Genomic DNA, 2,935 nt, shown 5'->3' on the forward strand with positions numbered 1-2,935 from the left:
TTTTTCCCATATCTAATGAATGCAGTATGCAAAATGCTGCATAAGTAGGTTACGTTAAGGAAGTATTTCCCAACCAGGAAGGCTGGGAAGCATTTACTAACAAATGGAAATTTTAGAAACTCTTTTTCTGAGCAGTTTAGAGTACACATGCACAGATCTGTTTTGATCTGAAGGCACTGACATGAATTGAAGAGACCTCTGATGGGCACTTAGCCTTGGGATCCTAAGACCAGATTCATTTCATAGCACAGCCAGGGAGGTGAGATCAGACATGGAAATGCATTTCAGCAATGCTTGCCAAAAAATGTCAAGATACAAGAAAAACCTGCTTTTCTAGTTGGTCACATTTTATTTTCTTCGCATTGAGAAAATTTTTCTAAAAGCAGAGCCCATTTGTGTAGCATTTCTTTATGTACTCATTTGGAGAGACCCCATAGGCCCCACAGTCACGCTGGCTGTAATCTTTACAGAAACCAGTCCTCAGGCCTGGACCTACTGCGGTGCTGCTGGGATGTTCAGACTGGCCATGTTTAGGTTACTAGGTGAGTGCAGACCATCTGTGCCACCCAGGGACTTTTCAAATTGAGTGTGTTTACATTTGTCTTGCTTTGCCTAAAAGTTGATGCTGCAGAGGGCCCTAAGGACTGGCTCAATCCAAGTGCAAACCCACACAGCTGCTCTTCCACCATCATTCTCCTCATATGGACAGAGCTGTAAATTAACACTGAAGCGAGGGGATCTCTGCATGTGCAGTGCAGTCAAAGTTTGTAAAAACAGCCTAGCAGGCCTGCTTCATGTTTCATCAACAGGCATGCATTTCCAAATTATTAGCAGAATTACCTTCTCTCGAATGGACTCTCCTGGAACCAGCTGAGGCTCCATGGTGATGAACAGGGTGATGTAGGAGCCTTTACTTAGGCTTCGCACAGAATTGAAACCTCGCTCAATAATCATGTTCCGTTCCTTACTGTAGCCCAGAAGAACAGGGGGGATATCGATTTTAAATGTTCCATCAATCTGTGAAGAAAATATGACTTAGTAAACATGCTGGAGATTTTTCAACAGAAGTTCAAGGGCAGTGTCAACTCTCTATTATCTGTTGAATTAAAAACAAAACAAAACAAAAAAACCACAGCAAATCTGCTCACACTGGCATTCAAGGCCAACACATTCTTTCTAGCTTTGTTTTTCTAAACTCTTGCCAGAAAAGGCTATTTCCCTGCCTTTCTTTCCTTTTTCACCATTGGGTTTCCAAGGATGTAAATGTTTACTGAAGTAGATTGCCTCATTTTCTTCCTGCTGAGCAGCTGGTGGGTTTGAACCACTGACCTCCTGGATAGTAGCCAAATACCTTACCCACTATACCATCAGAGCTGCTAAAACAGAGATAATAATAGTACTTCATCTGCAGAGTAGTTATGAATAATGAATGAGTTAACAGATGTAAGACTTTAATAAAAATGTCTGGCCTGTGGTAAATCCTCAATAAATGCTGGCTAGCAGCTTTTCCCTTTTTCTGCAACGCCCTAGCTTCCCATCTCTACTTGTCAGAATTTCACTCATCCTTTAAGGCTAAGGTCAAATGCTATCTCCTTCATGAATTATTTAATTATCTTTACCACCTTCACCAGTGGAAGGTAGGTGTTTGTGTGTGTGGAACACCCCGGGGGCAGGCTGGGTAGGCTAGCAGGGCAGGGCCACCAGGAAATGAGTGGAGGAGTTGGGAATAGCTAAGGAAAACAAACTTGTCTGTCAGTTTGTCAAACTGTGGTGGCTTGAATGTTGCTGTGAGGCTGGAGTCTATGCCACCGATGTTTCAAATGCCAGCAGCGTTACCCATGGTGGACAGGTTTAGGCAGAGCTTCCAGACTAAGACAGACTCGGAAGAAGGAAGAGGCCATCCACTTCTCAAAGAATTGGCCAGTGAAAACCTTATGAATAGCAGTGAAACACTGTCTGATATATTATGGGAAAACTTTATGAATAACCCTGAAACATTGTCCAATATAGTGCCAAAAGATGAACCCCTCAGTTCGGAAGGCACTATAAATACGACTGGAGAAGAGCTGCCTCCTCAGAGTGGAGCTGACCTTAATAATGTGGATAGAGGAAAGCTTTTGGGTCCTCCATTTGCTGATGTGGCACATCTCAAGATGAGAAGAAACAGCTGAAAACATCCATTAACAATTGGAACATAGAATGTACGAAGTATGAATCTAGGATTTTTTAAAAGTTGTCAAAAATGAAATGGAATGCATAAAGATCATTATTCTAGGCATTAGTGAGCTGAATTGGACTAGTTTTGGCCATTTTGAATCAGACAATCATTAATCTACTATATTGGGAATGAAAAATTGAAGAAGGGTGTGGCATTCGTCATCGCAAAGAAGATATCAAGATCTATCCTAAAGTACAATGCTGTGAGTGACAGGATAATATCCATATGCCTACGAGGAAGAATAATTAATAGTACTATTATTCAAATTTATGCATTAACCACCAAAGCCAAAGATGAGAAAGATTTTTACGAACTTCTGCAGTCTGAAATTGACTGAACATGCAGTCAAGATGTGTTGATTATCACTGGTGATAGGAATGCAAAGGTTGGAAACAAAGAATAATCACTGGTAGTTGGAAAATATGGCCTTGGTGATAGAAATAATATTGGAGATCACATGATAGAATTATGCAAGACCAATGACTTATTCATCACAAATACCTTTTTTTCAACAACCCAAATGACTGCTGTACATGTGGACTTCACCAGATGGAGTACACAGCAATCAGATTGACTACATTTGTGTCAAGAGGCTATGGAGAAACTCAGTATCTTCAGCCAAAACAAGACCAGGAGCTGACTGTGGAATGGACCATCAACTGTTCATATGCAAGTTGAAGTTGAAGACAATTAAAACAAGTCCATGAGAGCCAAAAT

The 2,935-nt window shown here is 41.0% G+C and overlaps 1 protein-coding gene across 1 annotated transcript in view; it reads right to left on the minus strand.

The window, feature by feature from the left end:
- The window catches only part of CC2D2A (coiled-coil and C2 domain containing 2A), a 228,901-nt gene that overhangs the window by 54,908 nt on the left and 171,058 nt on the right, over nt 1–2,935 (minus strand). Inside the window, exon 26 of the mRNA XM_007950086.1 lies at nt 841–1,017. Coding sequence (XP_007948277.1) covers nt 841–1,017 — 177 coding nt within the window. The remainder of the gene's footprint in view (nt 1–840; nt 1,018–2,935) is intronic.

This window comes from Orycteropus afer, unplaced genomic scaffold (genome assembly GCF_000298275.1).
Source record: "Orycteropus afer afer isolate SDZICR_OR568_19922 unplaced genomic scaffold, OryAfe1.0 scaffold00262, whole genome shotgun sequence".
NCBI lineage: Eukaryota > Metazoa > Chordata > Mammalia > Tubulidentata > Orycteropodidae > Orycteropus > Orycteropus afer.